This window comes from Homarus americanus, unplaced genomic scaffold (assembly GCF_018991925.1).
Source record: "Homarus americanus isolate GMGI-L3 unplaced genomic scaffold, GMGI_Hamer_2.0 scaffold59578, whole genome shotgun sequence".
Lineage (NCBI taxonomy): Eukaryota > Metazoa > Arthropoda > Malacostraca > Decapoda > Nephropidae > Homarus > Homarus americanus.
In genome coordinates, this window is record NW_024712913.1 from 5,916,874 (window position 1) to 5,937,960 (window position 21,087).

Consider the following 21,087-nt stretch of genomic DNA (forward strand, 5'->3'; position numbering starts at 1 on the left):
ATACTTGGGAAGGAGATTGGCAAAGGAAAGTCATGTTGAAGCCAACCTATGAGTGTCAAGGTGCTTCAAACGTTGCAGTTTTTCCAGGCTTTCATTGTATTAACAGGGTGTGATACTTGCAGACAGATTCGTGGCAAGGGAAAAATATGGCATTTAAAGTTTTCTATCAATCTCCGTCACCACATTTGACACATTTGGGAAAAGAAGAACAACCATCCTCGAGTGCAGGGGTAGCTAGAGTTTCGTGTGACTGGATCTACATGTTCCATTGTTATCCAAACGTGATATACTAGCACAATTTTTCCTAACCTCCAGCAGATAATGCATAGATCTCGAGTCTTAATGGAGAGAGAGAGAGAGAGAGAGAGAGAGAGAGAGAGAGAGAGAGAGAGAGAGAGAGAGAGAGAGAGAGAGTGTGTGTGTGTGTGTGATGATTTGCACTGCATGGAGGATTTTAAGTTGGTGGTATAATCTTCTGTGACATGATTAATTAAATATTCCCCAAATGGAAATAACAGAAATAGCATTTTTATGTTTTTGGTAATGGCGGACGGGTACCTGTAGGATCCCTTTTGATGGGCAACACCGCTACTACCCACCCCGTCTATGGAACCATTTTATGTTGCAAACAGGGGATCTAAGAGTTGAAAAAATCACTAATATCTGGCGCATGACATCAAATTATTCTTAATGTTCACATGCAAGCTTTCATAATATGGTACCAAGACATTGTGCTCCATCTGAAAGACCCAGACCCCTGCCAGCTAGGTGGGCAAAAGCATCAAATGGCAAAATGATGCCCAAACTCTCAGAATCACTTGCTGGAGAAGGTAAAATGCGGCTTCAGTATCAGCCAATGATAAAAAAGAAACACTTTAAAACAGAACAACCTGCCTTGCACAGATATGTGCAACTGTAAGGGTGAGGAGGGTTGTCAGAACAAAGTCTTCCGAAGTGATATACAGGAAACAAACGACTTAAAATCTAATGAAGGCAACTGTTTACATTATTTACTCTACACTGAAAGCTAAAGTAACTTTTGATATTTCATATTTTCTATTAGAGTGTATAAGTGTTTCTGCCAGTAAATCTTAGCACTATTCATATCAGACATTAATATTTTCGTGTTTATTCAATATTAATTGTATTAAAGCATATATGTGCAACCTTAACTTGTGTGAAACTGCTTATTGTTACCACTATTTGATCAGAAAATGTAAGCTTTTATGGCATGTGGAATGCCAGGAATTTTCAGTTCACTATAAGCTCGAAAAACTTAAACAGCCTACTAGCAAGCCTATATAGAGGCATTTTTACTGTGCTATTTGTATATTGTTATAACACATTTTAGCAGATTCTACAACCCAAAATTATATATATTTTTACTTTTAATTTGACATTCGAGATATGGCAAAAACTGACTTACATTGGTGATAATTCAAGATGGCCGCCTTAGAGCTATAAAAATGGAACGAACTCAGGTACTGTTTCCCAAGGTGTAAGGATATAAAATAAAAAAAAATTTAAATTTTTTTCCAAAAAGTCAGAAAGCATCAAAATCGTACAATGTACCATACCCTCTTCAGTTTCCTCGGTGGGAGGAAAAGTATTTACAAGTGAAGTGAACCGCCATGAACATCAGAAAACAAGATGACCAGATTTTGCAGGTGGGAAAACAGGACCAAAAGCTAAATAAGAAAATAATTTACCTTGAAGACCATGGATGCGCCAGCGAGGGCAGCGGCTGTCTCAGCGGCCAACTCAGTTCCTGGAGGAAGGAGACAGGAGCTTCTTAGTTGAGTATAATGTCAGGCAGATATTTAACATTTCTACAGGAAACATATATTTCCGTAATATTCAAAAGTAGTGCATGGGCCCCACTTGAGATGTGTACAAAAATACTTTAATGTTGAAACCCAGAAACTCATACAGGCAGTAACGACAACATCTCAACAAGGACTTTTATTGTGTGTGTGTGTGTGTGTGAACGTGAGACTCACATGCCCTATAATACAGTTCTCGGAGACCGTCAACACAGAACATACAGGACACAACTTCTCAGCGCCTCGACTTACTAACCTGGGTGAGCTTCATCAATCTTATATGAAGGTCGCTCCATCGTCATGTCCTCAGGTCGTCCCCAGTAGGAGTGGTCAAGGTCGCCAGAACCCACCTAAAAATTCAACAAATATGTTTCATGTGTGTATGTCCTGTATATCTTTGTTACAGTCGTTATTAGCAAGAATATCCACATGTTTATCACGATTTTCACAATGTCTTAGATTACAAATAAATGCTTACTATTCAGTTATAATCACTATATTACCGACAGATATAAAATTATTGTGCATAATAAAGAAACTCTCCAACTGACCTGACCATAGAATTCGTTTTTGTCAGTGTGAGCCTTGAGGAAGTAGTCGGTGGCCCACTTGAGCGCTGCCTCACCGTACTCCGCCTGACCTGTGGGAGGCACACCAAGATTATGAGTCTCTCACAACACTGAACCTGAACCTAGGATATACACCAGGATCATGAGTTTCACAATACTTTCCCTTGGAGACACACCAGGGTCATATAGGCAGGTGTCAGGCAGCTCTACTGCTATAGGGGAGCCACCTAGGGACAACCCCTGATTTACAGGGCACCACCGCACCTAACCGACAGTACCAGCTGTTACCAGCAGACGTGCATCATCTCCTCCAGTACCGAGGCACATCCACTGCTACACCACAGGCTTATGAGCAGATCGCCAACGCCATGACTAGCCTCCTGCAGTGCAACGTAGTGCTGAGGGAGGGACGTCAGCAAGGCGGTTGACAAAGTTGGGCACGCGGGGCTGCAGTATACGATCATACAATTGGGGCTACCCGAAAACCTGACGCGCCTGCTGCGCAACTTCATTATGGACTGCAGAGCCAAAATCAAGATGCAAGAACATTGTGGAGAAGAGTGCCACCCCCCAATCGTTGACAGCGAGTATGTTATGTATGCCGACGATGTGACACAGATCGTCACCTGTCTAGGAAGGTCCACGACAAGGATGGCGCGACTCACTGCTCGGGCAATAGAGGATATCTCGGGGAATGGAAATAAATGGAAGATAAAAAACACAAAACGAAATTCGAGGTCATACCCATAGCCAATTTCAAGCTGGCGCCATTGAAGATCGACGACGAAGAGAGTGAGTACTCTAAACAAGACAGGTTGCTCAGCCTCATCATCTCTCGGACGGGCATCATTTCCCACGTGAAGGACAGACTAAAGAAAGCCAAAGTCGCCGCCGCCATATTAAAGCATTTTAAAATGATGCCTGAGAAGAAACATGTCCACCTGTACAAGGCGCTGGTGAAGTCTGTGTTGGAGTACCCACACGTACCACTCGTAACACTCGGGAAGACCAGACTACAACAACTACAGAGCTTCCAAAACAAGTGCCTGAGGTCAGCCAGTGGCCAAGCGCCACCCTTCCAGGAGACAGTGGAAACCATCCACCTGGGAAATAAAAAGGAGGCCATCAGGGAAGGTTTGGGACAAGCTCCTGGACGACCCTCACAGCCCAGACCACCTACGCGGGGAATACATCAACAGAGGGCTACCCAACAACTCCTGGTGGCCACGGAGTCTGCCCTCACTACAACAACTCAACCCGCGTCTCATCTATGTCCGCAACAACGATCCACCTTAGATTAAAACTTAGATGATATAAGATCACATTTAACCAGTCACACTCTAGTGAGTCCGTAACGTAATACAGTAATAAGATTTTAATAAACATGTGATTGTAAAATCAAACTAAGGAAGGAAGGATATTCCTTTAACACATCATCAATATTATTCATATAATATCTAGCCAGTATGGGGAGGATCATCGTGTCTCCGTCAGGGGGGTCGTGGAGTGGTGGTCCAGCAGGCGTCACGGAAGCGCTGTGTGTGGGGACATCTTAGGAGGTAGTGGACAAGGGTGCGGCTGTCGGTTCTTCTGCATAATGCACAAGAGCGTTTCTCAAGGGATGCGGGACCTATCTCCCAAGCAAAGTCATACCCAGTGATGATACAGGCAGCAATCACGTCCATTTTCCGCGACCCTTTCCCATAGACAGGAAGTTTACGGAGGACATCGTACCAGGTGGGCGGGGAGTCCAGGGAGATGGCTGCTTCCCGAGCTTCTCTCTGTTTGCGGCGAATTTGGGTTCAGAAGCTGTAAAAGTGTTCGAGTAACAACGTAGTCAGGTGTGGCCTAGTTACAGCCAGTCTTGGCAAGGTCATCTGCTGCCTCATTCCCCAAGATACCGACATGGCTGGGTATCCATAGGAATGTCACAGGACGGCCTGCATCCTGAAGTGTGGATGTTAACCCTCGTATTCGGAGGATGAGGTCCTTATTTTCCCCTGATCCAAATGCGATCCAAATGCGACCTGGAAGCGCAGACGACAAGCAAGGGGCAGAAACCACTGGCTTCTTCCTCAATGAGAAGGGCAGCAAGGAGGGCTATTAGTTCAGCCTGAGTGGAGGATGCCCCGTCAGAAACTCTGAAAGAAAGTTTGATAGGCTCAGGGGCATCAGGACGGGAGATGTAGATACCAGCTCCGGCCCTACCTGTAGCGGGATGAACAGAGCCATCAGTGTAGAGGACGACCCTACCTGGGGACTAGTGGGCGATCCTGGAGAGGTGGTATTTGCAGAGAATAACAGGGTTCACATGGGATTTCGGGAGCGGTCCACCGAGGGCAATCACTTCAGGTTGAAAATCCAGCCAGGGAGAAGGAGACGAACCAACAGCAGGGATGACAACAATATCAGGCAAGAGATCGTGTTCCTGAAGGGCTCGGATGAGTGACCCTCGTCACTGTCTTCTAGATGGAGGTCGGTCTCGGACAGCAGAGTCAAGTTGGCTTGGACATAGTTGCCCCGAGGTTCCCGTAGAATGGAAACGGTAGTTTTAAGGTAAAACTCCTGGCCCCGATCTTGTAAGGGGGGGGGGGGAGATCAAGTTCGGTATCTATAGAAGTAGAGCGTGTCCACTGAGGGGCCCCAGGGATGATACGAGTAGCTTTCCTCTTGATAACTTCGAGACGGTTGACAGCAGTCCGACTAATGTTGATGAGGGCAGGGGCGGCGTAGTCGACACAGGAACGGACAAAGGACTTGTACATGGTAAGAAGTACTGGATGGTTGCATCAAGGGAACCCCTGCACATGGTAGAGAGGCCGAAAGCATATGTCTCGAAGATAGCGGACTTCAGGGATCTGACAACGTGTGCGAGTTACATATACACCCAGGTATTTTGTCTCATTAACCCAGTCCAAGGGCGTTCCTGATAAGAGAAGGGGGGGGGGTACAACACGACCGTGCCACATGGCTTTTGTTTTCGCAATTGAAAGACGGAAACCAAGTGAATCACACTCTCTGGAGACCCGATAAGGGGCTTCCTGCATGCTGAGGTAGTCAGGAGCTTGGAGGAAGACATCATCGGCGTATCCTGAGTGGACAACTTCTGTTGGCCACGGGAGAGATGCAATGGAGTGCATGAGAGTGTTAAACAAGGTGGGACTCAGGACTCCACCTTGAAGGGTGCCGAGGTTCATTTTTTGAACAGGGGATATAAAGACTTCAACGCAAACCCGGGCCTGACGTCCAGTGAGGTAACAGGCGATCCATCGAAGAAGTCTCCTTTTAACCCCTAATCGTGCAAGTTCAGCTAAAATGAGGGCAGGCTGAGCTGTATCAAAGGCTTTCTTGATATCAGGGAAGACGGAGACGCGGGCAGTCTGATTGCAATAAAAGGAAGCAATGGAGTGTGCTGTGCTGCGATGTTGTATGAAACCATTGAGGGAGTTGTGGAAGCCGCCTATGGTGTGAAGAAGGCAAACACAGGAGGTAAGACTAATAGGTCGATATTTCCCAGGATCTCCCGGCTTAGGGATGGGAATAATAGTGGCATTTTTCCAGTTAGACGGGAGAACCCCAAGTTCATAAGACATATTGTAGAGAGCGAGCAAGGGGCCGTTAGGAATATTAGTACAGGCGTTGAGGACGGAGTGGGTTATCTGATCATACCCAGGAGAGGTGTCTTTCCAGAGCGACGAGCACTGTCAAGCTAGAACTGTGTGATGGGATGATCAGTGAGGGCAACGGAAGTAAGAGCAACGCGAACAACAGGCTCAGACGCATCGATGTGAGCCTGCACTGCGTCCTGCATCGAATCTGGAAGTGCCTTAGGGGAGGAAGCTCGTGTCCAGTCCTCCATTAAGGAGCAGGCAAGGGAGGCGGGGTCAGGGTGGGTTGGAGGCCTCCGTCGGGTACCCCGTATAGCATTAATCCGATTCCATACGTAGGAGGGTGACGACTGGAACGATAGAGACCCGGTGAAGGATAGCCAGTCAGCCTCACAAATCGGAAGACTCTCCTGAGTTACAAGGGAGCACCAGTTTTTTAAATCTTCCCAGTCCTCTGGAGAGCGAGACCTCCGTATGGCAGAGTGTAGATCACGGGTTACCTGCCGGAGATGTCTCATGGCAGGGATACGATACCAGTAGTTGGTGTCACTTCTGGGGTAAAAGGGAGGGCCTGGAGGGACAGCGCGATTGAAAGAGTTATACACGGCATTAACAAAATCAGCGCTGTAAGAGTCAAGGGACTGAGGGACGACATAAGAATCCGCCCAGGTAGAAAGGTATTGGATAAAGGAAGGAACAGCATCTTGTGTTAGACGAAGGCGAGGGGATCGATAAGGAGCTGATGTAGGGGCAGAGAAGGAGAGCCTGAGATGGGTAGTAACGGCAAGATGGTTACTATACAGAGCAGGCTCGGTGCAGACGGTAGGATGAAAGGAGGTATGACCGTTCAATAGTAAGCCAACATCAAGGAAACTATGGGGGAGGCGAGTAGGATCGTCAGGACAAAGAAAGCGAACATCATCATTTCCATTAAGAAACTGTGAGAGATGTGATCCGTTAAGGGTACACGGAGTGGGATAATCTGGAGTAAGAGTGGGATGGCGGGCATTAAAGCCGCCAAGAACTATAGTGGAGGTCGTGAGGTCATGGAAGTCGTGAAGAACCTGGGAGTCCAGAGAATCACTCTTGAAATGATCATTGGCTTCACGAAGGGTCACCAAGAGTATAGTAGACAGAAAATAATTCAGACTGGGGTCCAAGTGAGTCAGGTGAAGGGAGACGAACAGATGCAATGGTGTTACGCACAAGGGTGAGGGGCCACGAGCCTGCCCACGGTACCGAGGCAGGGTCTAAACAGTATAGCCAGAGAGGCGGAGTGGAGTAACATCGTCTGTGATGGCTTCCTGAAGTAAAGCGATATCTACTTGATGGGAGAGCACAAACTGGTCTAAGTCCCAAGATGTTCCATTGTAAGAAGAGGAGGGAACGACCTCCGGTGTGAGATGAAGAGTCGGTGGGGATAGACAGGGCTCCGGAGGAGGTACCAAAGTCTGTTGAGGATATTGGAGAGGGAGGAGTGGGAAAGCGAGGGATGGATCCTCCATCTCGGGAGAAGGAAGGAGGCGGGTCACCAGGGCTTGTAAAGTGCGCCCCTGGTGGGTCAGGGGGTCCAGAATGAGTTGTTATTGCCTCTGCAATGTAGCAATTGTCTTCACAAACGAGTTTAGTTGGGCAGAGAGGAGGTTGACTTGCTTGGAGTGGCGATCCAGACGGAGAGTGATTGTTTCCATGAAACCAACTTGGTGTACCTGTGCAGGAGCTGGAGGTGGCGGCGAGGATTGGCGAGGGCCCGACTGGGCAGGAGGTGGTGGTGTCGGGGAGAAAAGGTGAGGGCTCAGGTGAGCAAGAGGTGGTTGTGCTGGTGAAAGACAGCGGGGTTCCGGGTGGGCAGGAGGCGGTGGTGACTGTGTGGCAGGGCCGGCAATGACCTTGTTCTAAGAACGGTAGGGCGAGGGAGGAAGGGGAGAAAGGATGGATGGTAGGGATGAGAGGGGGGGATAGTAGAGGAGAGGAGATCAATGGAAAATCCTTGGTGGATGGAAGAGGCGGTGGTAGATAGGAGTGAGGTTTGGTTGACAGGGGCTTCGTCAGAGACGAGGGCGGTGGAACAAGGTACGTCTTCCCTGGGCGAGTGCCAGGACGCTATGGGCAGTTGGCATTCCAGGCGTGGTGACTGCCATGGCAGTTGACACACCGTGAAACAACTGGGATTTTGTTCTGCATTTTCGATTTCTATTTCATTGTATCGTGAAGACCTGCACAGAAACCGCAGGCGACCATCCTCGTGCACTCCCAGGTGCGGTGTTTTCATGAGTGGCAACGACCACAGGTATTCGGGGTTCCGATAAATCGATCGAGAGGACAGTTGTGAATCGGTCCTACATTCACCTTCGGGGGGAGGGGGCCCACCCACCAGCCGATGAGTTTGTTGGATGGACGTTTGGAGACCGAGTTGAAGCGGCACTCCATGTCGAGTAGTTGTGGGAGAAGAGGGCGAAGATCGTCGATATGGATCACCCAGGGTACGACGAGTTTCTGGGGTGATGGTGGTGAACTTCAGCATCACCTCCCCCTGGGGAGCAGGAAAACCCACACCATTTGTGTTGAGTCCTGAAGTGGAGAGCAGTGACGAAAGAACCAGGTCGTCCGTGTGCCCAGAGGCAAGTTCCAAGGAAAGGAGAGACGACGAAGGCGCGACGGGGCAGGGAGTCGAAGAGAATCCCCAATGTCCATCGTCGGCGGATGGTCGGTCATTGAGCCACATGTAAGCTCACTTGGGGACCCCGACGGCAGAAGGAGGTCACCCTCTACAACCCCAGACGGGCTGCGAGAGGGAGTCGTTACCCCTGCTAGAGACCCTGACTTCTGAGGTTTCTGCTTCTTAGACTTGTCTTCAAGATGAAAGTCGTCAGCATCACTGTCACCTACTGCCGCCGTCTCCAACGAACGGGAGCGTTTAACGGCGGGCATGGGGCACGTTGGCAACATTGCAGTCAGGTAGATAGCTTGGCTTGTTTGAGGTGGAGTGGTAAAGACGTCACTGCTACGTCACACTTTACATTGCGCATGCGCAAACTTGAAAATCTTCTACCAGAGGGACCGGGTGATAGGACCAGATGTTTTTATCAAACAAAAATGACAAAGTCCAAAAGTAAAAAAAAAAATAGATGCCACTGTGCTGATAACTGGGTCTTACTATAGTTCTCTGCACATACTGGGATTAGTAGACTCGCTGAATTCGTCAGAAATACGACTTTTAAAGAGCAATCTCTTACAGCCTTTGTTGACACCCACGGCACACATGCGCGTTCTCGACTATGTCTCCTCTTTTAAATATCTCTGTGTCCCTTTCCTCTGTATCTCAGCTGCTATACAACAGCTAACCCGCAACTGTACTGATAGGTTAAAGCCCCTTAAATGTGTAGCGGGATACAGCCCACATTATGGCGCTAATATCAGAATTGTCAAAACAATGTACCTAGGCTGCATAAGATCTCTGATAGATTACCACTCACCAGCCCTGGTCTTTCGTGACGGGAAAGGCATTGTCAAGCTCGATGAAATGCAAAATTACGCCCTTAAATTTATTTTAGGTTGTCCCATAAGCGCCAAAGTACTGTACATAATATGAGGAAGGAACTAGGCTTTTACGTGGTGATCCAGATAACATTGCTTCAAAGAAACTGCTAAAATATTTGAGTCATGAAACTGGTGAATCTAAATGGATCCAAGCTACAACTACACATTTGAGTATCCGTAGAAAGCTGAGACACAGCAGTGCTTCCTGCCACCCTGGCGGACAGTTCCGTTTGACATCACAACACCCAAGTACCCGCCAAAGCGATTGACCACACATAATCCTTATCTCCAACACACTGCCAAAGTGAAAGCTCTTGAACACATACATAACCTACAGACTGAAAATAACATCAAACAGACCATCTACACTGACGGCTCTCCTAACACTGTCTGTAGGAGGGCTGAAAGTGCTGTCATTGTGACTCAGCCTAGCGGTAATGTAATAGAGAAAGGAGATGGATTTAGTACCTGGGCATCCACTCTGCAAACTGAACTATTTGCCATACTCACAGCCGTGAAACTTATTGAAGACACTGCCACTGACATTCTCATCATCACTGACTCCTTATACTCACTACCTGCTCTTGATACCCTAAACTCAGATTGACTCTGAAGCCAGACACAAGTATATGTGTCAAGTTGACAGGGGTATCAGGATCAAGCTGCTGTGGATATACTCTCACATAGGGATTAGTGAACATGATAGAATTGATGCCTAAGCTAAACTCACGTCCAGCAATGACAATGTTGAATATAATCAAGGACTGTCATACAGAACCTTAAAAACTGTAATTAGAAAAGAACTTGCTGATGAAATTTAAGTCAGCAGACAAGTGGAAACAGGTACTAGTCAATATATTGGTCACCTAATCAAAATTCTATGTACCGACTTAAACAAACATTGTACTGGTAATACTTTGTAACATTCAATGCTATAATTTTAAAATCACTGAGGTACGATAAACACCCTCTGTGGCCACTACCCTGTAATCCTATTGGCGCCACCGCTCATAGGATGATTATGGGGTGCACAATAAACTAGCTTCTGTCCGCGGCAAAATTCAAATTCAATTCACACCACTGTCCCTTGGAGACACACTAGGGTCATGAGTCTCTCACAACACTCTCTTCGAAAGACATACTAGGATCATGAGTCTTTCACAACACTGTACCTTGGAGACACACTAGGGTCATGAGTTTGTTCTTTGGGTGTTTTAGTGTGAGACTTAGTATATCCTAAAGATTGTACTCACTAAAAGTCGTGTACGTATTCGGTTCTTACAGTTGAATTTATTATTAGGAAATAAACATGGGCTCATATCATCCTCAGAACGTGTAAGAAGTAGATAGTGGGACTCACCTGCAGTCTCATGTCCGTCGGCGAAGTCAATGAGGCCCCACGCCAGCATGGTGGCGGTGAAGGCCATCGGGAATCCGAACTTCACGTGGTCACCAGCTGTACCAAGAGAAGTTATAGACAAATTGTTGATATTTCTTGTTTTAGTATGTATTCTCTCTCTCTCTCTCTCTCTCTCTCTCTCTCTCTCTCTCTCTCTCTCTCTCTCTCTCTCTCTCTCTCTCTCGTTACCGTCGTAATAGCCGCCAGCAAGGTCTACGCCGTTGTCAGAGCCGTCGTCAAGAGCAGAGTCACCTCGCCAGGTGACGCGCTGATCTGCAGGCAGAGGACCTGACCGTTGGGCCTCGTAGAACACGTACGACATGCACAGTACCTGAGGGTGAAGGATGAGAGGTGTTTCACTGTGTGAGGTGTAAGGAGTGAAAGATTTGATCGTATGGTGAGATTTAAGGGACGATAGATTAGGAGCTGATTAAGGAGGAGTAAAGCGAAAGGTAATGGAAATGAGGCAATTGACATGAACAGCGCATACCAAGTGACAAGCATGAAACATAAATTGTGAAGTGAGGAGCGGATTGTAAAGGAAGAAGGCCAATCAGAGAAGTTTGAAGGCAAATAGTAAAAGCTGGGGACTGGTACTGTAACTGAGGTAGGAGAAGAAAATTATATTATCGGATGAAGACAGGAAAAAATGAGGTTGATATGGCTTTTTCTCTCAGACATATAATGTGGTAATATAGTTAAATGTAGATATTTTATTTTTATTTTACTGCATATTACTTGTTGTCTGAAGAGTGCTGACAAACTACAAGATAAACAATACTGCTACAAAGCTCCCAAAAGATGTTTTGTTAAAGAGGGGCTGACCTGGCTGTAGTCGTAGGGCGTCAGGTCAGTTTCATCACAAGGGTTTTCCAGGGGCTTAGGTGTAGTGAAGACCGCGTCTGTGGGAGTGAGGAAGGAGAAGGGTTGACCATCAGATGGAGAAATATATATATATATATATATATATATATATATATATATATATATATATATATATATATATATATATATATATATATATATATATATATATATATATATATATATATATATATAAGTTCCCAAGCTTTCTCACCTGTAGAATACAATACTCACCTACAGTGATTTACTTGCATATATATATATATATATATATATATATATATATATATATATATATATATATATATATATATATATATATATATATATATATATATATATATATATATAAAATGCTCTTTCAAGCATTTTCCGATATTATAGCAGGGTGGTAAGAATCAAGAATATATAACAGAAACATTTTCCTTCATTCGTGCTAGCTGCTGTAATTAATGCACATCTGTCTCACATCCTGCTGCCTTGTGAACGTTTATATCCTGCACTTCTAGTGCATTTTATGTCCCATCCTTTCATCTCCCTCTGGTCCTTCCCTCTTCTTCCTACCATCAACTCTGACGTGTACATTCTTTACCAATATTTCAGTTTTCATTTTCTCAGCATGTCCAACCACTTGAATAGACTCTCTCTCTTTCTCTCTCTGCCCAATATGTGCTGCATCTTCACAATTCCTCTTCATTTTTAGTGTCCCTCTTCTCCCAGTGCCTGTCCAGTCTTAAGCTTATATACAGTTTCAGCTCCTCGCCCTTTCTTAAATCTCCTCTTTTCACCTTGAATCTGTTCATTGCAACACATGTTAAACAGAATAATCCCCTTTACTTTTTCTTGTTGTTATATATGTTATTTTTCATGATCAATTAAACTGAGCCTCATTACCCTCAAATTGACTTGCACAAAAACTCTTTTAGACCCGCGCAGTTACCGGTTAAAGTGATGTTCACTAAAAATTACGTTTTGTTCGACTGATCTAAGATAACACTAAGATTACCTAAAGTTACTTGCCACAGCGCTTTCTATTGACAAGCGGCAGCACAACTCATCAACATGCAGTGCCATTTTGAAATATGACCCACTTTGATAGTTTAAACTCATGAATCATACACTTGTTAATCAATAATTATATATTTTCTTGTCCCTATTGTTTGAAGGTCTTTATTAATTTTATTTTAATATTTCCTATGAGTATTGATATTAAAGTACAAGTGTAAGGAATAAGGCACTTACCACAGATCTGTACACCGTTCACTGTCTCGCTGACAACGAGAGGCTCCACACCAGAGTAGTGGATTTGGAAGGTGAACGAGATCTCATCACCTTTATTCACGTTGATGGAGTCGCCGATGAGGGTAAAGTGTGTGTCGTCATGCTTGGTCACTGACCCCTGATAAAACTGTCGACAACCAACACGTCAGATTTTATAAGTATTTTTATGAGTTCACAATATACTAAATTCTATATTATATCTTCCTTTTATACAGTAACTTAACTACACGTGTTCGACCTGTGAACACTTGCAACACCGTCATATATGTTTTATTCTAAAACACCTGTTCTCTGAAAAACTTCTCAGATGTTATAGTGGAGCGGCATAGCTAATATTTTCACAACAATTGTGCATTTAATGATGAAAAAACCAAATTTGGCACAGCGATGCAGTAATGGTATATGAACATTTTCAGATATGGAACCACTCGATACTGGATTTGAATGGCCGCTATAAATCAGGGGCGGATCCAGGAAAAAAATTCAGGTTTCACCACGTTACTGTTTTAGTCCTGTGAGACCGTCTAATACTGCGAAGCATAGGGAAATAATAGGCTATAGGAAGAAAGAAAAAGGGGTTCAGAGGCATTCGATGAACCCATAATACGTTAACTGGCTGAATTTGAATCATCGCAGAAAGCTGAGCAAACCAAGGCTAACTTCTACCATCATGAGCAAACCAACACGACGCAGGACAAGTTTCTTCAGGATGTGAAAGCACTTGCACTTGTCATGGAAGAAATGGGAAGAAATTGCTGACATAATGGTTCTTCATACAAAGGAAATCTTGTGTCCAGAAGCCGTGAAGAGTGTGCAAAATGTTGTCAAGCTTGGACGAGAACAATTCCATTCATATGTAAGAGAACGCCTTGAAGACAAGTCTAAGCCTATTGGGTGACACTCTACAAGCTCTACAAGCTAACACTATTCACTTCTATGAAATCCAAGTCTCCAACTAGGAGTAAGCAGCAACTAGCCTTCGCAAAAGACGACTGTGGACTCTTCTCCAGGCTCTACATAGCCTGTCAAACAAGAGAGGGTGATTTGGACGAATTCTTCAAGCATGAAAACCGGGCCTATCCACCAGCACTCTCCAGTAATGGGAAACTCCGCTTCAGCAAGAAGACCGACTTACTCACACCCCTTGAACAGCTTGCTGACAAGATCACTGACGCCCCACATGTCACCTCAATTATACTCGATGGACCTGCCATTGTAGAAATGTTGAAGCCAGGAGGCAGAAGGACATTTCAAGAATACAGCACAGTTGTATTCATTCCCTATATTGAATCACAGCTCGAATATCGATCTCGACTTGACCTGGTATGGGATTGCTACCCGAAATCTGGGAGTCTAAAAGCAACAGTAAGATGTAACCGTGGCAAGGGCATTCGAAGACGCGTCACTGCCTCTGGTCCTCTACCTAGCAACTGGCAAAACTTTCTCCGCAACAGTGACAACAAAGAGGAACTCTTCAGTTTCCAGTCAGAACAGGCTATGCAGTTGGTTGTCAAAGAAAGTAAACAGCTGGTTGTCACAGACAAGAAACAGGTACTCACTGTTCCACCCCGGAAGTACACTGCCAACTTGGCACCATGCAACCACGAAGAGGCCGACACTAGGATGATGGTTCATGCAGTTGATGCCTTGGAATGTGGTCATCGGCGAATACTCATTCGTACCGTCGATACAGATGTTGCCATCCTTGCAGTTGCTCTAGCGAATGAACGGAGTGAGGTACTAGATGAACTATGTCTTGCTTTTGGCACAGGAAAGAATCGACGTTACATAGCAGCACATCAGATTGCAAAGGCCCTGGGACCTGAGAAGTCGAGAGCTCTTCCAGTATTTCACGCAATAACGGGCTGCGACACGGTATCTGCCTTTGCAGGTCATAGCAAGAAGACAGCCTGGGCCACATGGAATGCATTTCCGGAAGTAACAACCACCTTCCTCAGTCTGGCTTCCTCCCTAAGTGAGCTGCCTGATGGTGTCCTGTCGACACTGAAGAGATTCATCGTGCTGCTCTATGACAGTACGAGCACATGCTGTGACGTGAACGTGCTGAGAAAGAAACTGTTTTCAAGAAAATCAAGATCACTGGAGGATCTCCCACCAACACGAGCAGCTCTGGAGCAGCACATAAAGAGAGCTGCTTATCAGGCTGGACATATCTGAGGACAGGCCTCAATAGCGTTTATCAGTCTGCCATCACCATGTGACTGGGGTTGGATGAAGTCGGGTGATGAGCTGGAACCACTCTGGACCACACTCTCTGAAGTGTCAAAGTCATGCCACGAGCTCATCTCTTGCGGTTGCAGAAAACACTGCGGTGGGAAGTGAAGGTGCAAAAAATCTGCACTTAAATACACTGGACTTTGTGCATGTTAAGGTGGCTGTTAAGACCAAATATCTACAGAGATTTGGCCCCAATAGCCGAATGTTCAGAATTTTTTTTTAAGTTTTGGGAGTTCGGAAAATTTGTATGTTAATTTTCCAGTGTAATGCTTTTACTTGTCTTTTTCATTGTAATAAACTTCGAAAACTATCACAAATGATTTTCGTAACCTGGATTATGTATATTGATGCATTGGAATGAAATACATAGTTTAGCGTATCCTGAACGGCGGCCACCTTGAAATTCAATATGGCGCCCACAGAGGTTGAGTTTCTAGTGGTTCCATATCTGAAAATATTCACCATGTATTACTCTATATCTGTGCCAAAGTTAATGCTTTTATTATAAAATGCACAATTGTTCGGCAATGTCGCTGTACTATTAATTCTGGTCTAAAATTCTGATACTTTATGTCTTAAGTATTGCCTTCATTATGAAGAGTATTAATTATATATGTTTCGAAATTAAGAATATCATTGTAAATTTATGGAATTTCGATTTACAATCGATATCTTCCTCCTTTCCCTACTTACCCAGGGAAAATATTCCGCGTCATGTTTAGCCGTTGTTTCTTCATTCCTACCCCGGTGACGTACAAGTGTGTGGTTTTAAATTATATATATATATATATATATATATATATATATATATATATATATATATATATATATATATATATATATATATATATATCTTGATAAATTCACACGGGAAAATGGAAACAACGGAGTACCTTAGCTTTCATCTTTATTCAAGACATCTTCAGAGGCAACTGGATTACATGGACAGAGAGAGGCTTGAATATACAGGGTGACCTAAAAACATGAGGTCAGGTCATAATGATGACATCCACTAATCCCCACACCAACACACAGGTAGAGGAGCTTAAGAGAAGGGTGGTGACGTGACTAGCCAGGTCAGGTCAGAAAAAAGGGACCCACAAAATAACTATCATACATCTAGATCAAAGGTTTTCAAAGCATTTTTAACCTTGGGCCACTGACAAATAAATTTATGTAACATATTATCAGTTTTGAACTGACCATCACTAAGGTTTATTGATTTTAATTCCTTAATCAAACTAGCTTCAACCAGAAGTCTTTCTGTGACACAAGATGATTTGAATACTTCTAAGCTTTTTTCCCAAGCAATGGGGTGATTATTATTCCTAACATGAACAAACAAGGCACTGCTTTCAGATGCAGTTCTGATATTATACTTATGTTGTTTGATTCTGAGCTGCAGTGTTTTTCCTGTCTGACCTACATAATTACAATTACATTTGCTACATGGAATACAATAAACACTTCCATTTACATTCAAACTTGGGCTATTCCTTATTAACATATTGGTAATGGTTGAGTCATACTTGAAAACAACATTAATATTTAGAAGCTTGAGGGACCGAACTAACGGGACAAATTCATTACGATAGGGCAGAGTCAAAATATTCTTAAGTGTAGGAACTTGTCGGGTTTGAGAGGAATGAAAGGATTTTTAGCCCTTTTAAAACAAGTTCCTAACACCGATGGCCTCACCCCCAGATCTAGTTTTTCTCATTTTGATCCAGCACTTGCTGCTAGGCTAATGCCCACGTTTTCAGAGGAAACAGTTGATGAGTTTTCCATTGCTTTCGAAAAACTTGCTGCCACATTAAAGTGGCCTATAGAGTTTTGGCCCATTTTGCTTCAACAAGCGTTTGCAGGTAAGGCTCTGTGTGTTTTTTCGTCTCTTACAGACAGTGACGCTAAGGATTATTTATGTATTAAGGAGGAAGTTTTAAAAGCTTATGCCCTTGTTCCTGAAGCGTACAGACAACGCTTTCGTGGACTCCGTAAGAAGGCAGAGCAGACTCACCTTGAATTTGCTAGGAGTAAAAGAGAGGTATTCTCAAAGTGGTTACACTCTAAGGAAGTGAGTGATTTTGACTCCCTGATTGAGTTAATGCTCACAGAGGAATTTTTGAGAATCATCAACGAAGAGGTTACCTTATACTTGTTAGATAGGGAATTTAGTACTATCGAAGAGGCTGCTAAGCATGCTGATGGATATGTTTTGAGGCATGGCAGGACTAACAATGATGTTATGCCCCACAGATTCAAAGGACTTTTAATCCCTCTCTCCATAGAGCGAGACATGGGAATACTAACAATAGTAATTTTGTGCGTGACAGGAGGAGCTGGACGCGTTCGCCACCTAATGGGGCGTCCAAATTTTCTACATACGCTTGTAGTTACTATGGAAAGCCAGGTCATAAAGCAGAGTTTTGTTGGACGAGGCTGCAGCTAAATACGGGCAAACCAGCTATGATTATTACTGAAGGGACTAATACGTCACCAGTCGGAGTGATGGCTGGTTTGAGTAAGGCTGACAGCTTGCCAATAGGGTTGATTTCCACAAAATGTGAAGCACGAGAGAGTGCAGTTTCGGTTCTCGCCTCACGAGACTTTGATCTTTTCCAGGAGAGTTTTGCGAAGGACCCAGACGTTGGTACCTTTCGTCCCTTTTTGTCACAAGGCACGGTAGAAGTTGATGGTGTCGAAACACCAGTCACTCTTTTGAGAGACTCGGGTTGTCTCCAAACTCTCATTAAAGAGGGTGTTGTTGCGGCGAGGAAGACTGACAAATGCGTCGTTTTGGGCTCCCTTTGGGGTCAAGGTGTAGCTCCTTTGGTTTTAGTACGTGTCAAGTCTCCTTGTTTTTCAGGGATAGCTAACGTAGCTTGCGTGCACGAGCTGCCTGTTGCTAGGGTGGACCTCATACTCGGTAATGATTTGCTGCAACAGCTTGAAGATGATATGCCCAGTGTTTTCCCTTTGTGTGCTGTGACTCGTTCTATGTCATTGACTAATGATGATAATGTAACTCTTGTTGTAGATGATTCACTTTCCTTAGATGGACTTTTTGCTAACCCAATTGCTTCCCAAGACATTTCTTCCGCAGTTAATGCTGTGACCGGGAGAGTTGTTTTTATAGCTGCGCAGGAGCAAGACGATTCATTACGGCTCTTGTTTGACCAGGTGTCCGATTCTGCCAATGATTCAGGCCCTACCACGAGATATTTCAGTCAAGACGGTGTTTTGTGCCGTCGCTGGCTCCCACCGACTATGTCAGAGGAAGACGCGGACTGGGCGTCTGTCACTCAAATAGTTCTCCCACACACTTACAGACAACATGTTCTAGCTCTGGCCCATGACGGTCGCTTTTCTGGACATCAAGGTGTCCGAAAGACGTTCAACAGGCTGGCCAGGAAGTTCTATTGGCCAGGTATGAGGAGAGATGTCACTAAATATTGTAAGTACTGTCATTTTTGTCAAAAGGTAGGCAAAGCCAATCAGACTATTCCACCTTTTCCTCTTGTAAGAGTACCTGAGCCCTTTACAACAGTACAGCGTGACATTGTAGGCCCTCTGCCTAAAACTTCCAGTGGGTTTTAATATTTATTTACAGTCATTGATACTTCCACTGGTACTTCTGCATGATGTATCCTTAGGAAAGTTTAATGTCTCCAACATCTACTTGTTTCTGTACTACCGTTCACCATCAAGAAGATGTCCTTGCACATAACTAGAGATAGATTGCTAGGTAGCAGTGAAGAGAACATTAATAGTAGGATGTTGTAGTTTGATGCTGGAGCCTTTGCATCAGACCAATTACAGGCATGACGAGGCAAGCAGACACAGAGAGAGTTCCAGATAGGAGATCAGGTAATTATCTTTAGCCGAGACATGACAGTTGCCCATGGGTTCAGTGTATAGGAGGGTGAATAAGGTAAGCCCTACGAATTATATTATTCTAATTCGACAGGCGCCGACTGGCTGCGCTTATGGTCACGTCATCACCATCAAGCTGTACTATTGCACTGCCCAGCACCTATTTGTTGCTGATGATCCAGTTCCTGCGTGTGTTGTTGATACCTTCTTGAAGACGGTAAGGAAAAGAAGGGCAGTCCACCGCCCCTGTCATCAGTCAGGGTTGGCAGTCCAACCTGCGGAGTTGCAGGAGAAGCTTAGCGGCTCACCGTGACACCAGAGAGCTGACGTGCTGGCCGCCATCCAACAACATCCTCTTGTCTCTGCAGTAAGCCTGGCTGTACTAATTGCCGTGGCATGATATTAATGCTGGTTCTGTTAAGCCTATCACAGGCTCCCCTACCAGCGAGTGGTGCTCACCGGTCACTCTAGTACCGAAGAGATGGCACTCTTCGATTCTGCACGACTTCCCGCAAAGTCAACGCCGTCACAGAGGGACAGCTTCCTCTACCAAGAGTCGACAACTGCATCAAAGCAATTGGGAACGCCAAGTTCCTCTAAGATTGATTGTCTTCAAGGGTTTTGGCAAGTACCATTGACCCGTCGTTAAAAGACATATCCAGTTTTGTGACATTAGGTAAAGACCTATAAATTTAATGTTATGCCTTTCGGGCTTTGTAATGCCCCTGCTACCTTTCAAAGGCTGGATGTTCATGTCACGCCAATAGGCCTGGTTGTGTAGTATATTTAGATGATGATGTAATTTATTCTAACACTTGGGCAGACCATTTGTCAGCCAGGACAGTCTCTTCAATTGAGTTAGAAAATGTAGGACTTGTTATAAACTTTGCTAAGTCAGAATTTGTTTGCGCCTCAACTTTTGTATCTGAGACATGTAATTGCTGGGAAACTTGATTCTCCCATTGCTGGTGTGACACTACTTCTCAGACGCCTGTTCCATGAAACAAACGACAAGTCCGTCAGATATTTGCCAGTGGAGCTATTACGGAGATATATTTGTAATTTTGCCGAGTTGGTACTACCTCTTACTGATTTGTTGAAGAAGGGCAATATTTTATATTGACTTAGGGTGTCAGGATTCTTTCAAAACTTGAAAAATGTATTATGCTCATATCCTATTTAAGAGTCCCTAATTTTTCTAAGCCTTGCGTGTTAGCCCGTGATGCTAGTGATCTGTTATCTAGACCCACAGAATGAACACTTATAAGTTATATCAAAATTTGTGCAAGCAAAATTTTATTTATGGGGGGAAATTGTTACGAACCGTGTCAGTATTTTTTTCATTTTTATTGTATATAACATGCTTCCATGTTGTTCCACATTATTCTTGTAATGATGTGTTATATTTACTATTATATAATCTAGTCACCTTACCCTGTGCTGTTAAGGTTTTAACTGTTATTATTTGTTCAAGCCTCATCTTATTTCTTCATTTAGTATTGTACAAGTATCTTTGTTCTCTAACGACCATCTGTCATCGTTAAACGACGCACCGGCGGGTCGCACTGGGGGAAAAGGCCATATATTTGTGTCTTCAAAGTTTCTGATGGTGAATCAATTTGTTAGAGATTAGCCTGCGAGGCTCTTGTTGTATTAATATTTAATTTATTTAAATTTCAAAGGTTTACTTTATTTATTTTTATTCCTTTTATTTTACTACTTATTTTTGTTTGGCTTACGCCTAGAACCTTGGATATTGGGCATGAAGAGACGGCGTAACAGTATATGGCATTGGTTGTAATTGATAGTTAGACAGTGGGGGATGTATACTTTTGTAAAGTTAATGAATCAACTGTCCCTCGATCATTACGTAACCGAACGAAGCACATCGA

At 44.2% G+C, this 21,087-nt stretch overlaps 1 protein-coding gene across 1 annotated transcript in view; it reads right to left on the minus strand.

Moving 5' to 3' along the window:
• The window catches only part of LOC121864737 (endoglucanase E-4-like), a 34,917-nt gene that overhangs the window by 9,554 nt on the left and 4,276 nt on the right, over window positions 1-21,087 (minus strand). The window contains exons 2-8 of the mRNA XM_042363896.1: window positions 13,046-13,211; window positions 11,765-11,841; window positions 11,129-11,270; window positions 10,901-10,996; window positions 2,375-2,463; window positions 2,080-2,173; window positions 1,710-1,768 (exon numbers count right to left, since the gene is read on the minus strand). Of these exons, the coding sequence (XP_042219830.1) occupies window positions 1,710-1,768; window positions 2,080-2,173; window positions 2,375-2,463; window positions 10,901-10,996; window positions 11,129-11,270; window positions 11,765-11,841; window positions 13,046-13,211 (723 nt within the window). The remainder of the gene's footprint in view (window positions 1-1,709; window positions 1,769-2,079; window positions 2,174-2,374; window positions 2,464-10,900; window positions 10,997-11,128; window positions 11,271-11,764; window positions 11,842-13,045; window positions 13,212-21,087) is intronic.